The sequence below is a fragment of the Gymnoscopelus microlampas genome (genome assembly GCF_963454915.1).
Source record: "Gymnoscopelus microlampas genome assembly, chromosome: 13".
Lineage (NCBI taxonomy): Eukaryota > Metazoa > Chordata > Actinopteri > Myctophiformes > Myctophidae > Gymnoscopelus > Gymnoscopelus microlampas.
Window position 1 is genome coordinate 26,282,466 of NC_139950.1, and position 18,188 is coordinate 26,300,653.

At 42.6% G+C, this 18,188-nt stretch overlaps 1 protein-coding gene across 1 annotated transcript in view; it reads right to left on the reverse strand.

Moving 5' to 3' along the window:
• b3gat2 (beta-1,3-glucuronyltransferase 2 (glucuronosyltransferase S)) overlaps nt 1-18,188 on the reverse strand; it is a gene marked incomplete at its 5' end in the record, with an annotated part of 43,021 nt that overhangs the window by 19,153 nt on the left and 5,680 nt on the right. The window contains one exon of the mRNA XM_084076226.1: nt 1,984-2,128. Coding sequence (XP_083932352.1) covers nt 1,984-2,128 — 145 coding nt within the window. The remainder of the gene's footprint in view (nt 1-1,983; nt 2,129-18,188) is intronic.

The following is an 18,188-nucleotide window of genomic DNA, read 5'->3' on the forward strand; positions in this document are numbered from 1 at the left end:
AAACTTCGTTGTGCAGCGATACCACACACCGGAAAATTGCCAATTTACTTGTAGATCTGCTAATTTTCTGCTATTTGTTTTGGCTATTTTTCTGTTATTTTCAATGCCGTCCTAAAATGTTGCTGTCCTCTCCTCACAAGTATAGTAATACAAACCTGTGTGTGTATGTTATGGCTAGCATAAAAAAAGAAGCAACTAAGTGAGTAAAAAAAGAGAAGTGCACAGAAAGGGAGAGAAAAGGTTGATGGAGAGGAAGGAGGAGGAGAGTGTGATGATGGTCAGGGGAGACTCAGAGGAGAGAGGATGGATGGAATGATGATACGCTGATAAAGGAGGATGTAGGAGGTAGAGAAGAGGGGATGCTCTTCACTGTTATCTACGCCCAAGGACACAGCTGGTGTGTGCGTGCAGCGTGAGCATTATCCATCTCATACTTTTGTGTGCGAGTGCATGCATGCATGCACATGTGTGTGTATGTTTGTGTGTGTTTATAGAACATGCGAGCTGCATTTCTATGGATCCAACAGTTTCTATATATCTGCCTGAGTGGGTAGAAGTATACGATATCATTGTGTGTGTGTGTGTGTGTGTGTGTGTGTGTGTGTGTGTGTGTGTGTGTGTGTGTGTGTGTGTGTGTGTGTGTGTGTGTGTGTGTGTGTGTGTGTGTGTGTGTGTGTGTGTGTGTGTGTGTGTGTGTGTGTGTGTGTGTGTGTGTGTATGTTTGTGTGTGTGGTTATAGTACATGTGAGCTGCGTTTCTATAGATCCAACAGTTTCTATATATCTGCCTGAGTGGGTAGAGGTATGCAATATTAATAGTGTGTGTGTGTGTGTGTGTGTGTGTGTGTGTGTGTGTGTGTGTGAGTGTGAGTGTGCGCACGGCGCCATCATATCCCCGGAGAAGTGTAGATTGGCTTGTTATGTACAAGGGTCTGACAACAGGAGAGATGGACATGGGAGACAGAGAGATATGATAAGACGTATGACAGATAGAGACTTGTAAGAGAGAGTGAGAGCCGAGTTAGAAGGAGTTGAGGGGCCAGTTAAAGTGGTTGGATCACAGCTCCCCATCGTCTCTGCAGTGCTTGAATGAGCATGCAGTTCAGAGTTCTGTCAGCCAGTCTTCCGTTGTATAAAACAATCCTGTACTGAACAGTCAGCGCAATATTCAGAGGCAAGTTGTTTCAGAGGCTCCGGGCCCTGGTAGCAAAGGCCCAATCAGGAGGCTGCACTCCGGCTCATACAGGATTAAAAAGGTTAGAGATGTATAGGAACTTCATCAATAACATCTTCTTATAAAACTCTGTGCATGCGTTTGTGCATGCTCCGAACGCTGCCTGGAGGGCACGAATGCTGTCATGAAAATTCAGTCACAACCAAAACATCATAGGTAACATTCTTAGGCTACTATTTTTAGGTCAAGGACTGAACAAGAATGTGTATACTACATATTTTATTTCCATTTCATACTTTCAGACAGCAGTGTCCAAGCATCTCACAGCTTTTGAGTGCGCCTGTAGTGCACACACCATGCATTCTATGACGGCGCGGGTGTAAGGATGGCTCTATTAATGTACTATATAAAGTTCAAGTTGTCTCTGTCTGTGGCGGGCGTGCTGATATTCCCATATAATATGGGCTGGACATTTGCAACGTGTTGTGAACGCATAAACCCCAGCAACGACAGGCAGGCTGATAACGTGGTGTGATTTATTGTGCAAAGCCTTCACTGTCTCGCTAAAGCACGCTTTGAAAGGACACATACATTTGAGATAAATGCAGTCTGTGACCTATTGGACGATTTATGTACATATATCAGGGCATGGGGCATGTCATGACCTTCCCCAGATGAGATGACCTCCGCCTAACACCTCATCCGTTCAATTACATAATCCTCCCCCCCCCTCCAGAAGGTGATCGTGGGGCGAATGAGCAAGAGGGCTTGTTTTCCTTCACTGTGAAGTGTCTGTGAGTTTTCTCTTACCTGCCATGTCAGTGGCGAAGGGACGGTCGGGTCTCCAGCCTGTGTACCAGCCCACGACTTTACCCCCAGACACCAGGGGGCGCTCGTACGCTCTCCCTCCCACGAAGCCCACAGGCCACACCGACACACCCTTGGTACCACGCATCTGAGAAGAGGAAGAAATGGAGGTTCACTCAACACACTTTCACTAGTAATTGAAGGATTTCAGACAGCGACCTGTCTATGTTCAAAACATATATATAAAATAGTAGATAGCAGCCTCCTTCCATGATCACAGCCATCTACTTTCCTGGGGCACTGTAATGGAATTCTGGATCAATCAGTAATTGATGAGGCAATAGGAAGAGACGATATTCTAGGTGGTTATGATTATGCTTTAATGTACATGATATCATGGGGATAAGTACGTTAGACACACAGTCTGAACAGATCAGTGGTAAGGTAGTTCTGCCGACGAGCACAGGGATCCGATCACAGTTATACTCCAGCTGCCACAAGGATAAGCCGAACCATGACAAGACAGGCTGTACAAACAAAACATTAGCTATCAGGCCTAACAGAGACATCTTGGCTCCTATAGGCTACCAAATATCATGTCATATCATAATGTATTATATAAGTACTATAAGTGATGGTGAAGGGTAGATATAAACAACCATAATAACAATATAGTATAATGTATAATTCTTCCTCAGAACCCAAACATTTATTGGATACCATTCAGTCATGAAGCATGCAGAAGGATTCTGCATTTAGCAGACGTTTCACAGAGGCCCACATGGATTGATCACTTCCATAGAAGCTCAGCACTGCGGTCTATTCTCTACTTTTCCATTAGCCTACTATGGTTAAAATACTGGGGTCACGGACACCATTAGTTACAAACACTGAAATGTGGTCAAACAAACTTCATGAATGAATTGACAGATCAACCAACAAAGCAGTGAATCAGCAGACCAATCGATGTACTGATCAATAACTTGACCAATCTTTATTCATAGTGCACATCTCATGCATTATAAAATACAGGTCAATATGCTTTAGAATTTTTTGGTTTAAATGTACATCATATTTCATGAAGACGGTCCTTTGTGTGATGTAGTAAAAAGTGAGGCAGTCAATTTAACAGCTGTAGCATTTGAAACAGTGCAGGCCTGCTCTGTTCTCTTCTGCTGCTGAGACGACCTTAAACAATCGATGCTGTACTACAGGAAACGGTTGTGATGCAACCAGATCCCATCCTGGATCCCCATGAGTAGGACGGGATGGTTCCTTATTGATCCGAGATCAGCTCGCCTTGAGCACACTCCCTTTTGATTTGTGTTTCTTTTTTTGAGACAGACAGTAATAGAGCCGAGAGGGAGACAGTGTAGGAGAGACAGGCAGTGGGAAAGCTGAGAGGGAGACAGTGTAGCTGAGAGGGAGCGTGTATTAGAGAATGACACAGTAGGAAGGCTGAGAGACAGACAGTGTAGGAGAGACAAACAGCAGGAACGCTGAGAGACGGACAGTGTAGGAGAGACAGACAGAACACTGAGAGAGAGACAGTGTGGTAGAGACATACAGTCCGTTATTGCTAATCTAAATTAATGAGTAATATTAAAACTATTTTGTATGTTATATTCTGTGTACTATAGCGTTCCAGTTAGGAGAATGTTTGCACATAGTGTATCTATGGTACAAAAACAAAAAACGCTTTAGCTTTACCTAGGGAACAACCAGTAACACTATTCAATTTTGGAGACTTGTATGGCTATTTAATATTAGCCCTACAGCAAATATAAAGAATCTGTATATTTGCTGTAGGGCTAATATATTATAGATGAGACAAATATATAGAGGTAAATCATGATAGCGTCCCTTTAATAAACTACCCTCATAGTAACCTTTAACATTGACGGCCCCTCACCCACTCCCCTCCTCTGCAGAGTGCAGACAGCCGGTCAATATGTCAGTTGCTTAAGAAATTAATTCATTAATTGTGTCAGTTTGCTTGAGCGTGCAAAAACCCTTCATTTGGTCTTAAAAAGGGGGGTGAGACTCTGTGCTGAACTGAATGTAACACTGAACCAAACAGGATGGAACACAGAGCTACAGCCCGTATTCACAGTGCATGAACCCACACACAGCCAGAAGCCCTATGATGAGAGAGAGAGAGAAGAGAAAGACAGAGGGGAAGTGGAGTGTGTAAGGATCTCGCCTGGATTCTTTTTGTGTTGGCACAAGACAGCTGCATCGTGTGTGTGTGTGTGTGTGTGTGTGTGTGTGTGTGTGTGTGTGTGTGTGTGTGTGTGTGTGTGTGTGTGTGTGTGTGTGTGTGTGTGTGTGTGTGTGTATTAATGCACAAGTCTGTGCTTGTTATTCCATTTCCCATCCCCAGACCCCCTGCAGTCTGTTCATTTGAGCGCTGACTCCTCATCTCTCACCCAAACAGCCCCCGGCCCATCTCTCACACCCATCTGACAGAACAATGGGACAGAACCAAGTCATAGAGTGCCCTTCCATTACTGGGTTCATTCAGCACAGCGTGATGCTTTTAAAAATCTTTTTGAAAACCAATGGAAACCAATCATCACTTTTATCAAGCCATTACTATGTTTCCTTTGTACCAGATGTGCCCAAGGACAATAACAGGTGATGCATCTTAGACCACTGACTATGAGTCATCATACGTGTACATTACTGACAGACAACCATTTTCCAAAGTATACCATCCTTTTTTATATGTTGGATATTTTTTACTCAAACTTTCAGGTAAAAATCCACCTTAAAATGAACAAAATGCAAGAATGATGTCAAACCTAATATATTATATTTATATTTGTCCCGAATTGAATTATTAGAAAATTGTCATGCCCTGATTATCACACAATTACTGCAAAGATTCAAGTGTGTTGTTCAGTGTGTTGATACCTACATATATACAATACAAAATATCAGCAAGGGTACTATCTGGCTGCTTTCATAACTGTTTGATATATCAATATTGTTCCTCTTCATTGGATTTTGGTGGTGAAACTTTGTTATGAGGTAGTGTGTTGTAAACACAGGCAATGTGATTGTGTTATGTATTCAGTAATGTTTGTTCTGGTTGGGTCATATGCTCTAATATTCTCTTAATCGCCTACTGGTAGCATTGAACAGAAGCCTGACTATTCACCCTTGTTCTGTATAGACCCCTGTTTCCCAAACAGTGGGTCTGTGTGTGTGTGTGTGTGTGTGTGTGTGTGTGTGTGTGTGTGTGTGTGTGTGTGTGTGTGTGTGTGTGTGTGTGTGTGTGTGTGTGTGTGTGTGTGTGTGTGTGTGTGACCAATTTTTATGGATGGCGACTGTAAATATCCCCTTTTCTTTCGTTCACTACATTTTAAAAAACAATCATTATTTCAAAAGATTAAAAAAAGTTTAAACAAAAAAAAACTTTTGATCAATTAAAAAGAATTTCAGCATTTTCCAAAAGTATTTCATAAATAAAATAAAATAATCTAATCATTTTCAAAAATAAAAAACGTTAAGAGCAGATCCACAAGCTTGCAACGCGGCGCGAAGCTGTGCTGTGAGCTTGTAGATCTGCTATTTTCACTAGTTCGGGTCCCGGGCAAACGTCTAATTTCTCTTTTGGGTCTTGAGCTAAAAGGTTTGAGAACCACTGATGTAGACCATATATATAGGCCTGTTACTTCTTTAGCGCTCATATGGTAGTTTTACAGTATTCATTCAGTACTGTATTTGTGCTGCCGCTGACTGCAAGCAAAAAACAAAACGCAATTTAGCTATTAGAAGGCTGTGTAATTTCATATGGAGTGAAATATAGTTTGGCTTTATTTCTCTCCCATCGGCATTGCTAATCGGCATTGCTAAGTCTCCAAAATATGTGTACATGCATGGGTCAGAGATACCATGCACACATTCTCGCATTCAATTATCTCTTTTTTTAAAATACCAACTCTTGCTTGGGGAAAAAAATAATGAGAACCCCTGTGATTGCAATTAACGATCTGGTATGGAAAACTATCATTCAGTCTGGGTCCCTTTGAAGCTCTCATGCCCCCCCCTCGAGCTCGCCGAGCAGAGCAGCCTATGCGACGCTAAAACCTGTCTCACCCCACTGTCTGTCTTCCCTTCTCAGGTCATTTTTCAAAGGCTCTCCTGGCTCTCTGGTTGGTAAAAGCGCAGATGAAAGGGGAGGCAGGAGGGGAAGAGAAGGAAGGATAAAGAGAGAAGAAAACGAGTGAGAAAGGGAAAAAAAGAGAAAAAGAGAGTGTTTCCTTCCAGACCGTTCCTAGAGTGCGATCGTTATTTTGGCTTAGCTGTTAAGTCCTAGTTTGACTGCTAATGATCTCCGCATCGGAAGCCCTCAGTTTCTCTCAAAGCCCAGCACCGTTTGACACAATATAAAAGAGACTGGGAAGAACAACACAGCCCATGGGGAAAGCAAACATAATGTGAAACATTGGCTAGATTTACACAGATTCTATACAAATCTGTTTTTTATTGTTTTTGTGCAATCCCTGACAGTTACCTTCTATATAAAGCTCTGTTCATCTGCAATCTTCAATTCCCCTGTTTAGACTGGCTTCTAGCTATGAGAGAGACACACATCTTGGATTTTGCTTAACACAGGCTGTCAGTTTTCTTGTCTTTTTTTTTAGATTTGTTGCAACTATTGTTTATTTTCTTAGCGATTATTCTATAGATTACTTTTTCGATTCATGAAATAATCGAGAAACGCGTATTCTAATCTTAAAAATAGTGAAAATAGCAGATCTACAAGCTCACAACACTCACATGATTGCGACACACAGATTATTATTATTTTTTTTTCAAATCACTGTCACAATGTCATGGTCCTGTCGGTCAAGAACATGAGTTGGCCATGAAACGATTGTTTCCAATTTGTGCGATTGATCATCTTGTAAAAGCAGGTGTAACTGCTGATGTAGTAGTGGGACAGATCTGGTTCTTTTCTCCCCTGGTCTTGTAGTACATGATTCAATCATCTGCAGAGAGATGGTGGTGGAAGTATTTATTTAGCTATTTGCCAATCATCCGCTTTCAGAGAACAAATTGAAACGCCGGTCCAAAAATGGCTACAAATTGGCAGCAACCCTGAGAATGTGCGGATTCATGGGGGTGGGCGGGTTATGTTGTAATCCCCCCCTTTATAAGAGGCTCCTATTTTGAGAATTGCTCAAATTTCACTCTTTCACAGCACAATGCTTGGAAAGCAGTTCAAGGAAGGGGCAAATGGGAGGATAGGACCCAGGCGGCTGATAGGTGTGATGCAATTCTTTTTCAAGTCCATCAAATACAGAAGACTGGAGGTCCTCCATATAGATAGAATTTTGGAGTTTAAAGTGACTATGAGAGCACGGTTTTCTTGGAGATAAAGGCACATTTCCTCCTTCAGAACAGATTATGGTAACTTTAGAATGAAGCCTACAATACAGTATTACTACTGTATTATGGGTAGAAAAACCTTGTGATGTGATACAACAATTTCCTATGCAGGAACTCCTGACTTGCTACTTAGTTATTGTGTTAACCACTTTCAACAGGCGTCCCTGTTTTGGGCATGTCATTATAGGCAACAAATATACGAAAGTTTAAAACATTTTCAAAAATAGCAACTTTACAAGCACGCAGCATGTTTTGAATTTGGGGTTGATTTGATGTTAGGATTCTTTCCCACGGCCTGGGCCGTGGCGTCGCGGTCCAGGCACCCTGGTTGAAATCCCTTAACAGACAGCGTGCCGCGGGTTCGCGTCCCGTTCCCGACGGCCTTTGCTGCGTGTCTTCCCCCATCTCTCTCCCCATTTCCTGTCAGCCTACTTTCACTATCCCTCTCCCAATAAAGCTATAAAAAGCCACAAAAAAATCTTTTAAAAAGAAAGGATTCTTACACAATACAGTATGTCTGTGGTCTCTGTTAAAGGCCTGTTTGATTGCTCTATGCCCTCATTGAAAAACAACTTGAACTTTTAATAATGCCATGTGCATTTAACCCTCTCACAACAGATGGTATTTTCGTATTTGAATTTCTTGATTAAACTGAAAGTGAAGAAAACACACCTGAGATTTCTAACCCTGCCACTACTGTGGAGCCACACTATTTTAGTCACCCCCCTGTAAATTAGCATGTACTTTATCATGTCAGGCTAAGAAGCTGAACTTTAGAGGAAGACACCGCCATTTGTACAGAAGAATCCATGGCTTATGTCTCATTATTAGTATGGATATTCTCACTGGAGGCAGACGCTGTACAAAGATAACAAATAATTCATCATCGCCCCAGACACCTAAAATGATCTCCAATGCAGCCGAGCGAGTGACAACCTGTAAGACTTGACAAATTGCAGCACTGCGCGCTCAGCGGGTTATAGCATGTACCTTCCCCGTTCAAGCAAATGAAAGGAATTGGCCTAGTGGTTAGGGACACCGCCATCGTTACCGAAAGGCCAAATGTTTGATCCCCTGCGACAGTAATTGCGTACAGCCAATGTGAACTTGGAACAAGACACATGATCCCTACCTACTCAGTCATTGTGCATTGTTCTGATTAACGGTGTTATGTCTCTGGAGAGTGCACAAATGTAACACTCAGGATCCTTACTGTGCACCTCACGTCAGCCACATAGTAGTCTCTCAAGCCAGAGTATCTTCCACAATCTTTGAATGCTACAATACTATGTAATTCCATCGGGTAAAAGTTGAGAACAGGAAGCTGTCATCTGCTCTTCAGACTGGAAGGGTATTCGTATGTGGTGTTCAAGAATATATATATATATTTTAAGATATTTTAAAAAAAAATTGAATTTCCATTTCTGCCGAGCAGCAAGCTTGCTACGCATCTACTAATATGGTTTCCAGTAGGAGTTATTTATGTGACGGCACAGGTGGAACGGAATCGGGTGGGAGGCGGGACATGCGCTTTATGTTCTACTCCTTTTCAGGGCCTCATACGTACAGACTGTGTACAGACGTTCAGAAATTGCAGCAGCCAACATGTCTGTTGTGTGAGACTAACCACATAGTCACCTTCAGTTCTCAATGCAGACTGTCTGACTGAGTTTAACCCATTAAGACCTGAGGCCGATTCTACACATTTCTTCTAAACAGTTTTCTAAAAAAAAACGTATGTTGCTATATCAGTGGTTCTCAAACGTTTTCATGTCAAGGACAGCAATTATATGTATTAACCCCATCTCAAAATGCTTTTGTTTCAGGGACCCCCAGTTGCAAAGACTTGAGATAAAAGAGATTTAAAAACAAGATTTGCACAGATTATCAAAATGTTTGAATAGCCAAAGTATAAAACAATTGTTAAAGTGGTTAACATCTAAGGTGACACAGATGCTTTCCCAGTTTTAATGGGTTAAAAAACAAAGACAGGAAGTGGCAGCAGATGCCAGAAATATAAAATGTAAATGTACAGTGAGGACTCAAAGGGGAAAAGGAGGTAAAATCACAATCCTATCGAGGAATTGCATTTCATTTGACTGCCAGCCAGGACGACCGACAGTCAATCCCAGAGCTCTGAGGGTGTGTGAGTAATCAACTCACAGCCTCCTGCTCTCCCACCAACAAACGGGTGCTAAGTGAATTGTGTGTACACACACACGATGGGCCTCGTAATGATAAAATATACAGTATGAAACCCATTACAGCTGTGATATGTTTCCTGCTTCCTGCCCCCAGGAGAAAGAGACCTCACTACATGTGTGCATGTGAACATGCTCGTGTGTGTGTGTGCGCGCGCATGCGTGCGTGCAGCCGTGCACGCACACACACGTGCCAGGCTGCAGAGTACTTGGGTGGCTGGGCTGGGTGTGATTTTAATCAAGTGTATTTTTATCTGTGTGTTATTAATATGCATGGCAGAGGCACTGGGAGAGAGAGAGAGAGAGAGAGAGAGAGAGAGAGAGAGAGAGAGAGAGAGAGAGAGAGAGAGAGAGAGAGAGAGAGAGAGAGAGAGAGAGAGAGAGAGAGAGAGAGAGAGAGAGAGAGAGAGAGAGAGAGAGAGAGAGAGAGAGAGAGAGAGAGAGAGAGAGAGAGAGAGAGAGAGAGAGAGAGAGAGAGAGAGAGATGAGCAAGGAGCAAATGAATGAATCAAATTAGTGCAGAGAGAGAGTAGAAAGAAAGAAATGGGTTATGAAATGGTGATGCAATGGTGCGTGATAAGTGTGGGTTTTGGTGTGTGTGTGTGTGTGTGTGTGTGTGTGTGTGTGTGTGTGTGTGTGTGAGAGAGGGAGAGAGAAAGTAAAAAATGGATAGCTTTTCTGTCTGTGCGTGGGGGTAAAAAAAAAAGGAACTGTGTATGTCTCTCTACAGCACATACGTCTTCTCACTGCTTCTATTTTCAACACTGGAGCCAACTGTGTGTGCGCGTGCGACGCATGTGCTTGTGTGTGTGTGTGTGTGTGTGTGTGTGTGTGTGTGTGTGTGTGTGTGTGTGTGTGTGTGTGTGTGTGTGTGTGTGTGTGTGTGTGTGTGTGGAGGGGTTGCTTGTCGTCCTGATGATGATGATGAGGGAGGAGGGAGGGAGCGTCAGAGGACATGTCAGGATGGGGGTTGGGGGAAGGACAAAAGTGACATTATTCAGACACTACACATGCAGGTCCTGAGGCAGAGAGCGAGAGAGAGATGTAGACAGAAAGATGGAGACCAGACCAGACTATGAATGAACAAGATAAGGGGCAAAAGACAGATGAGAACTCTATTAATATGTATTTACATTTACAATTTACACTTAAGCCATTTAGAAGACGCTCTTAATCCAGACCGATTTACGGTAAGCACATTGCACTGCACGCGTTGCTGTGGAGCGAGCTTCATACATAAAATTCATGTGAAATGAAGATTGACATTGTTTTAATTGAGAGTTGGTCAATTAGGCTACGCTTCAAATGAACCACTTAAACCCTATAGCGTCCCTATTCTGGGCACGTCATGGCAAAAATAGGCAAACATTCAACGAAAGTAGCAGAACTAAAAGCTCAAACCGCGACACGTTGTGAGCTTGATTAGTTGCGGAGGGTATAGAGTATAGACAGTGTAGACCCGTGAGCCCCTTAATTTAATTAAAAAGAGTCATAAATCAATCTCTAATAAAATTATGGAGAAAGGCTCTTACATGACAGTCAAAGAGTTTCACTTCAGATTTGAACCTGCCCAAAGTCCAGTCAAATCAACCAATTAAGCCAATTGATTTAGATGTTTTTTTCACTGCTGTTTATATAACAAAAATACTTACAATATCTCATCTCTGGGATGGAAAGTAATTACAAATACTCTACCGTAAAGAAGTAGCTTTTTCTTGTAAAGTACTTTATATGTTCCTAATCATTCTACTTTGAATTAAGTACATTTTTTATGAAGAATTGTACTCAACTATCTTTGGAAAGGCAATAATTACATAGTGGGCTACAATTACGCTGTTATGGCACAATCAGGAGGATATCCAATTCAAATTAGCTTTTAACCTCTTTTCCATCATGAGGCAATCACTGAGAAATAACATAGACCATATTAATCCCATGGGGGAAAGTCTGTTACAGCTTTATTCAGCTGATGGCTACTCAGGCGGTCATATTGAGTGCTCGGAGGGGAGGGGGCAGTTAGAGCTATGTCTCTTGCTCAGGGACACTTCGACACACAGATCAGGCCAGGAGGCTAACTTTTGATTACCAGGCGGCCTCTTTACCCACTAAGCTACGGCTGTCCTAAAGAAGGCTTTCTCATAAAGAAAAGATGTTCACCATTTTGGAGAACATCACTGAATTGGAGAGGGATTGGTTGAGAGGACGTGATATGACCTGTCTTCATGACCATCTGACCTGTGTGCCCAGAGCATTTTCCGCACGACCATGTGACATGTGACAAGTGACAAGAGAGATACCCCTCCTGGGACTTGTCAGTGTTCTCTATATCTCCAGTCGATCTTATGGGGGAAACTCTAGGTGGAGGCAGGGGGACGATTGCAATAGACACCTACTGTACATGAATTAAACACAGGTGTGTGTTCCCCTTGTACTTGAGTCAGCAACAGGAAGAGACAGCTCATAGATCTCACCCTGCGCCCACACCATGCAGCAATAACAAGAGACCAAGTGACCTGGAGTCATTTGTTACCAGTGAGCGCAGGGCAAGGAGTAGAGACTTAACGGAATTATGGCTGATCTTGCCGACTTGATGACGAAAGAAAGTTGAGCTAGGTTTCAACTGTATGCAAATAGGGTATTTAAATGAATTTATACTTTAACTCAGAGCTTGTAGATCAGCTGTTTTCACTATTCTTTAAATAAGTGATTCATTCATAATGTTTTTAGCGGTGCCAGCCGCTCTACTCTTGACTATGTCCGTCCGTATGTCCGTTTGTCCGTTTGTCCGTTACAGTATGTCCGTTTGAGCACGGGCTTTACACAGCTATAACTCCAGTTCGCAGCATGCCAGCAAGTCCAAATTTGGTATGTGGACTTACACCACCAATTGGGACGAGCATTGATTGCTGAAGCCCCGCCCCGCCCTATTATAGCGCCACCAGGAGGCCACTGGCTTTAAACAGCGCTTTACACAGCTATAACTCCAGTTCGCATGCCAGCAAGTCCAAATTTGGTATGTGGACTTACACCACCAATTGGGACGAGCATTGATTGCTGAAGCCCCGCCCCGCCCTATTATAGCGCCACCAGGAGGCCACTGGCTTTAAACAGCGCTTTACACAGCTATAACTCCAGTTCGCAGCATGCCAGCAAGTCCAAATTTGGTATGTGGACTTATACCACCAATAGGGACGAGCATTGATTGCTGAAGCCCCACCCCGCCCTATTATAGCGCCACCAGGAGGCCACTGGCTTTAAACAGCTATAATTCCAGTTTGTAGCATATGCCACCAAGTCCAACTAATACCACCAATAGGGACCAACTGTAATTACATAAGCGCCGCCCCCTCTGTCTTCCCATTGGCTGGGCTTTAAACAGCCATAACTCCAGTTCACAGCATGCTACTGAGTACAAATTTGGTACGTGGACTCAGACCACCAATAGGGACGAACTGAAATGTAGTAAGCCCCGCCCCCTCTGTCTTCCTATTGGCTGGGCTTTAAACAGCCATAAGTCCACTTTGCAGCATGCTACCAAATACACATTTACCACGTGAACTTAGACCACCAATAGGGACAAGCTTTAATTGCTGAAGCCCCGCCCCCTCTGTATTGTCATTGGCTGGGCTACAAACAGCCATAACTCCAGTTAGCAGCATGCCACCCAGTCCGAATTTGGTTTGTGGACTTACACCACCAATAGGGACGAGCATTAATTGCTGAAGCCCCGCCCCGCCCTATTATAGCGCCACCAGGAGGCCACTCATCAAAGGCACCGCCTCCTTCACACAGGGTGCGATTTTTTTTCGTATGCTTGAGTCCCGAGGACACATCTTTTCTTTTGGGTCTATGCATATCATAACTCATAGACAAATGCAAAATTACAACCTCTCAGAATACGGCCCATGCTTTTCATTCAAGTGTATTATTCTAGGTCAGTTTACACAATACAGTATGTCACGTTCAAGGGACATCAGGCTGAATTGAATCCGTCTGCCGTGATGCATTATTATTTGGTTTTCACGACAGCGAGCTTTGATAAGGAGTGCTCTCCGCGTATATTATTCTCAAGTATCATAATTCACTGTTGATGATTAAGTCTCTGCACTGAACTATGTCCTCTACAAAGTCCAACTCAGTGGAGTGGAATATATATATTTTGTAGATTGGTTGCCATTGTTCGTGTGGGTAATGAGTAGCATTAGCAGCTCATCATCGGTAGCAGGCTTTAAATATCCAGTTTACAATTTTTTTTCAGGTTCTGTCATTTTGGTTTCCCTGATCCGCTCTCATCATTTCTCAACTCTGACATTCACCCACACCAATACAGCAACTATCACCATGACCTGAGGCTGACTCCTGTTGCATTAGTCAAGGAGAGCCGGTTTGGATCAGCGGTTGTCCAGAACTATCTACTCTATGCGTTCTCAACGGGCATCGTTCCCAATGGGCATCGGCCTGGTAGTGACCGATAAAACCTGAGGGGCATGAAATTTATTTTCTTTTAGCCTAGATCCCTACAAGGTCGCAATGTGTCACGCTCCGACACGTTGTGAGCTGGTTGATTGGCTATCTTTGGTGCACAACTATGTATACTTTAAATCAGCCATTACAGTCAAGATGCTAGAGTAACTGTTACTCATACTTAAGTAATCTTACTTCTTCTTGAGTAATATTGAATTCAGGTAACAGTACTTCTAGTTGAGAAGCATACGCTAGTACTCTATCCCCCACAGCTCGTCTCAAACAATATCATGGACAGTGACATCTCTGCTCAATCAATCAATGAACTGGGAATGCTGAGGAGGTGTTGAGGGGATTCAATGATGCAAGGAGGGCAGGCACCATCAAAACATTAATTCAAACCCTAACTACACGAAAGGAGACTGTGAAGACAGATCATAAACACAGGTTGTTCGCTGTCTAAGCCTTTTCTCGTGCGTCCTCAACACTGTCCTGGTTCTACCTCGCCTTTCACATTCAATAAGAACTGCTCCTATACTGCCCTTTAGTCATATCCTCTCCTAAACATCTCATTGGCTCTCTTCTCCCCTCTCTATATTTTTCTGCTCTCTCCTCCCATGTGTCTTTGGGTTTCTCCTCTCCTCTCCTCTCACCATCTCAGCAAAAGGGCCATTTCTCAGCAAGTCTCTCTCTCTCTCCTTTCCACTTCGCTTCACCAACATATAAAATAAATAAATAAATAACTTGCCTCCTCGTCACCACTGAATGTCATTATGATAATTGCTCACAGGGGTTTAATGAAATTGAATTTCACATCTCTCTCTGGCGCCCTCCTTTCCTCTGTAGACCCAGAGGGAACTCAGAGATACGACAGCTTTTGATCAAATTTGTCCTGACTGTGTGCCTGTGTATTTTAGACTTGATTCCCTGCAAATACTTTCCTCCACACACAGTACAAACTCATATCTTAAAAAAACAGGAATAAGAAACAGACTTGGAGTATGAAACGTTAAGAATCTGGTCATGTAAAGACAATTCCACCAGAAAATAAATGCAATTGTTTCAACTACAAAGGTGTGCTCTACAAAGAACCAACTCAGTGAATTTAGGAGGCACGCCCGAATAATTGTACTCATGTTAATACAATGTTATAGGACATACTTGCATCTTCCATCTCTCAACAGAGGTGTGATGTTCATATTCCCCTCAATGTTAACTTTCAAAATATGAATTAAGTTAATTCAAGTTAAGATAAGACATGAACCTACAACTTTAATATGCATGTGTTTTGACCAGCGAGCCACAGTGGAGTCAGTGGTATACAACTGACTTCAGGCAGTTTTCAGCTCTGATTCAGATTAATCATGATCTACTGTGCATAATATGTAATCCTGACTAAAAGCACTTCAAGTATTGTTTTGGAGGTTAGCTTTCAAAAGCCAAGAGCAGAGACAAGATTTGATTCCATGTCCATGATCTTTTATAACCAGGAAAGCATCTGTCATTTTAGATGTTAGCTATATATATGTTTTTTAGATTTAGAACAGTGGTTTAGAACAGTGGTTCTCAAAAATAGCAGATATACAAGCACACGGCGACCTTGTACTGTACATCTGCTATGTTTGGAAAAAAAAAACATTACATGTTTGGGGTCCCTGGCACAAAACATTTTCAGATGGGGTCCGTGGCCAAACACATATCATTTTGGGGGTCCAAAAATTTGAGAACTACTGACTTAGAAGGCATTTGTAGAATCGACCTGCAGGTCTGAATGGGTTAATCATCAAGCCACTGTCTTCAGTGACTCCATGCAGCTTTCTCTGGTTCATGGATGTTAGCTTTCAAAGACTGAAAATGAAACATACAACCATCCAGTGTCTTGAGACATTGAGTTTTACTGTATAGTGTATAACACACACACACACACACACACACACACACACACACACACACACACACACACACACACACACACACACACACACACACACACACACACACACACACACACACACACACACACACACACGTACGTCACTCTCTCCTCTTTCAAAATGTACTAGGAATTTAATGAGTGTGTGTGACAGACCGTCCATGGGTTTATACCCAGGAATGATCCATCACACCACACAAATTCACATGATACATTATGAAACCAGCAGAACACTAGTGTCAATGTTAGAGTGTGAGTTTTTCAATCTTTGGTTAAAAAAATAAAGTTAGTTCTGAAGCATAAGTGGACTGGCTTTTGAATGCACAATCTAAGGGGCACCAAGCGATCTTTCAAATCTCTGATCCACAGCCTGCTGTTATAATATTGTATTCTCTTGGATGATTTTGTGTGGTGACTTTCAAAATGCATGCAGTAGAACTTGTGGAACATGAAGCAACGTCTTCTAACAGAATGAGCCATTATGCTGGAGATTAGCGGACTGCAAGGAGAGCAAGGGAGCAAGGTGTGTGTGTGTGTGTGTGTGTGTGTGTGTGTGTGTGTGTGTGTGTGTGTGTGTGTGTGTGTGTGTGTGTGTGTGTGTGTGTGTGTGTGTGTGTGTGTGTGTGTGTGTGTGTGTGTGTGTGTGTGTGTGTGTGTGTGTGTGTGTGTGTGTGTGTGTGTGTGTGTGTGTGTGCGTGCGTGCGTGCGTGCGTGCGTGCGTGCGTGCATGCAGAAATATGATTTGTAAAAAGGCAGAGAGAATGCTGTGAAAGAATCTAATTTGATTTCCCAGCTGCGATTTGAACCCAGCAACCCAGACGTCTACCACTATTCCAAGACAAAATCCCTGCTTGAACAGAATAGATATTGCACAACCTACTGGTTGACACCACAGTCAAAATGTAGAGAGACCACCTCCAACCACTGCGGTTGTGCTAGTTAGTTTGTATTAACATACTTTAAGTGAAATCGTTTTGGCTCTGCGTTTCAGAGGCCCTGCAAAATGCGATTTAGGGTGGGTCGGACAATGTATTCGTCACTTTTGGTGTTTCTTGTGAAATGAGCCCCTCCCCCAAATGTTTGGAAGCCAATTATACCCAACCGGTATGGTATATTAAAATCTGTATGTACGTTTTTATCACATCTCTCCAGAAATCCTGTAGCAATTTCATGTTGCAATTTCTGTGAGCAGAACATTTAAAATGCCGGTAGATCTAAGATGGCGGAAATGGCCATGGCCAATATGCGGAGTTGTCATTTGTTGGAGTGTAAGACCTATGTTCCAAAACATAAAGCGGGCTGTTATAGCATAACATTTGATGCTAGTATTTTGCAAGATTATCCGCAGACACAGAGACGAAAAGAATCTCCGGCTTTTGGCCTGGCAGAGAAAAAAAAAGGTTGAAGTGCAACACACGCTGGGAGTATCTTGGAGCTTTAGTTGTGAGTGACACACTCTATCGATTGAATATACTCTTAAAGATATATTTTTTATCTTCTATTTTGTTTGATGGCCTGGCCAGCATAGACAATAAAACTATGGCAGAGAATGTCCTGACTGTGCACTAAGATAGATGGGCAGACATTATACAGCTCTCAAGGACTGATGGACTTACATTTTGTAATGAAGGATAGTTTGACGAAGGTCCTGTCTGATTGACAGGCCGGCTGACTGTGCTGTACGTATTTCTCCCAGCACACACACACTAACTGCAGTCACTCTACAAACGCTGGCCTACTTGCTGTCACTGACTGCAACGACTCTCTTCCGTGCTGCCATCCGGTGAAAACACTGACTGCAACTCCGGTAAAGTTTCACAGGCGAGAACAGGAGAGTTGACAGTGACGCTCAGTCCATATAGTCTGGATTCAAAACCAAGACATCAAGATTACATGGTTAGCAACACATTAATTGCTCGTGCAACCAAACGTTCCTGCATAAGCTTACATTCTGATTGACACAATTGGTTTTAAAACGGTCCTTGAGCTCAAGAAAATTTGACCAGGCATAAAAAACAAACCTTAACTTTAAAACCTTTTAATGTGAGTGAAAAAATTACAATAAAAAATAATAACGTGATTAATTCCATAGCATCATTATCTACATGCAGAATGTAAACTATAATTTTTGTATGCATGAACATTATGATCGTACACAGTAAAATCCTCTGTTAATTTATCCATTTGTAACTCTGAGAGTCCACTCCGAG